At 40.0% G+C, this 2500-nt stretch overlaps 1 protein-coding gene across 1 annotated transcript in view; it reads left to right on the plus strand.

Moving 5' to 3' along the window:
• LOC122261073 (gonadotropin-releasing hormone receptor) overlaps positions 1-2462 on the plus strand; it is an 18181-nt gene extending 15719 nt beyond the window's left edge. The window contains exons 6-7 of the mRNA XM_086535618.1: positions 1033-1218; positions 1486-2462. Coding sequence (XP_086391744.1) covers positions 1033-1218; positions 1486-1624 — 325 coding nt within the window. The 3' untranslated portion in view covers positions 1625-2462. The remainder of the gene's footprint in view (positions 1-1032; positions 1219-1485) is intronic.
• Positions 2463-2500: the final 38 nt, after the last annotated feature.

The raw sequence follows: 2500 nt of genomic DNA on the forward strand, positions 1-2500 counted from the left end.
CGTTGTACCTTCTTTTTAAAGCACTCAAGAAAGCGTTCGGACAGAGACCCAATTTGGATACAAACAAGGCTATTCATGGAACGACCCACTATACCGAAGCATGAATTTCGAAGTGGGTGAACCAACTTGCACTATCGTTCAAATGAAATGGCATTTCTTCGTTACGAAAGGGTCCCTAAGGAGCCGCAAACGCCCATGTGCTTTCACTCTCATTATCTCAAAGCATAACTTGTGATGGACTGGAATCGTTGTTCTGAAAGCTCGATGAGGATATAGGGGTATGCATGTAGATATGTAGATCTATACATACATATATCATATATATCATATATATATATATATATATATATATATATATATATATATATATATATATATATATATATATATATATGTGTATGTGTGTATGTATATATACACACACACATACATACATATATATATATATATATATATATATATATATATATATATATATATATATATATATATATATATATGCGCACGAACACACACACACACACACACACACACTCACACACACACACACACACAACACACTCAATCACATAATACTCACACTCAATATATCACACTCACATCACACTCACACTCACACTCACACTCACACTCACACTCACACTCACACACACACAACACATACATAATACATACTATATATATATATATATATATATATATTATATAATATATATATATATATATATATACATAAATATACATATATATATACATACATATATATATATATATACATATATATATATATATATATATATATATATATATATATATATATATATATATATGTCACGAGAGAGAGAGAGAGAGAGAGAGAGAGAGAGAGAGAGAGAGAGAGAGAGAGAGAGAGAGAGAGAGAGAGAGAGAGAGAGAGAGGATTGGAGGATTCCAACGTAAACCCTTCCAACACATCTGTTCACCGACAGATTCAAACCTCCACACACCTGTCCACTGTAGGATTCAAAACGCTTTGCCTCCCTCTGTGCACAGGTACTTCATCGACCGGTCGAGCGCCCAGCTGGTCGACCCGCGAGTGCAGGCGGCTCTGTTCATCTTCGCCGTCGCCAACTCCACCGTGAACCCTCTCGTCTACGGATACTTTAACGTGCGTCGAGGCTCCGGCAACCATCCTTCGCGCCAGGAATGGAGGATGAAGAGGATCGTGTATAAACCACCGTACGTGTGTTATGTTTGAGTGCTGGGATCTCGTGAGGGGTTGAGGAGAGCTGTGAACTTGATGTCGACTCGCACGCTCGCATTCAGGCGCATAAACGAACATAAACACTTTAAGTTTAAAGAACCGCACGAGGAAGTAGACTCTGTCTTACACGCACACACACATGTCCGTCTATGTGTGTGCTTCTGTGTCTGTGTCTCTGTGTGTGCATGTATATACGGTTGATTGCACGTGACTAAAGCCACTTTGTTTGTATATTCTCGTAGGTTTCGCCAACATCTCCCTGGGTGTCTCTGCAGCCCCGTCAAGAGCTCGTCGAGTGACTTGCCCTGCCACAACCACTTCGTCAACGGCCACGCGGGCTATCGTCCTCGTTATGCAGTTCATAATTTTCCGGATATATAGGACACGCTTCAAGAGTCCTACTTCTAAGGCTATCAAACATATCAGTATTCTTTATCATTAGCGTTTTGCCAATCGAATGAAACGCTCTGTGGCAAAGCATCCAGCAATTCCTTGCAAGTTTGGCTGAAGCCAACCGTTTGAAATAATCCTATCAGGGGTTCAGTGAACACAGCATGGAGACCAGAGACCAATAAGGTGAACTGAACTGCGAGACGGAAGGAGAAGACAAGATGCCAGTTTGTCTTTCTCTCTAATGATACGAACCTCTTTATCTGAAGCCATTTGCCCATAATCTCGCAATAAAGATGTTTGGTGACCATTATCTGAAAAGGAAGGTTGCATGCAGACAAGTGCGTGCCGCAACCCGAACAAGCACCACTCGAAATGGAGACAAGACTAAGATGTTCTCGAACAAGGCGACTGTCCTTCACACGAAGGGGACACGGACCCTCATCGGCCTTCGAATTTGCTATAAATTGTACTTTCGTTGCTTAAGCGTCTACGACGACTTTGTACCTGTTCATAGGTGCTAAGGTATAGCCATATCACGTTCCTTGTAGTGTCGCTAGATGACTTTGTAAGTGTTTGTATCGAAGTGATTTTAACAAGATATTTCCTTCCAAGTTCGGTCAACAGAGTGAACGAAGTTATGACAATAAAGTTGCCAATATGATTCCCAGAAGTGGCTTCCATGTAGTGCAGTGAACGACAGTGTTGATCTCAGTGTTAAACCTAATACGTACATATGAATAGAGTTAATTGTAACAACCTATTTTTATCAAGAACATTTTTAAAAGCTCTATTAATAATAAGCACCCCCAGTGTTCCCTTGTATGGTTAATGTCAGCACAGTTTTTTTTTTTTCCTTTCTTTTTT

The sequence above is a fragment of the Penaeus japonicus genome, unplaced genomic scaffold (genome assembly GCF_977035675.1).
Source record: "Penaeus japonicus unplaced genomic scaffold, GWHDUDI00000001_assembly GWHDUDI00000004, whole genome shotgun sequence".
Classification (NCBI taxonomy): domain Eukaryota; kingdom Metazoa; phylum Arthropoda; class Malacostraca; order Decapoda; family Penaeidae; genus Penaeus; species Penaeus japonicus.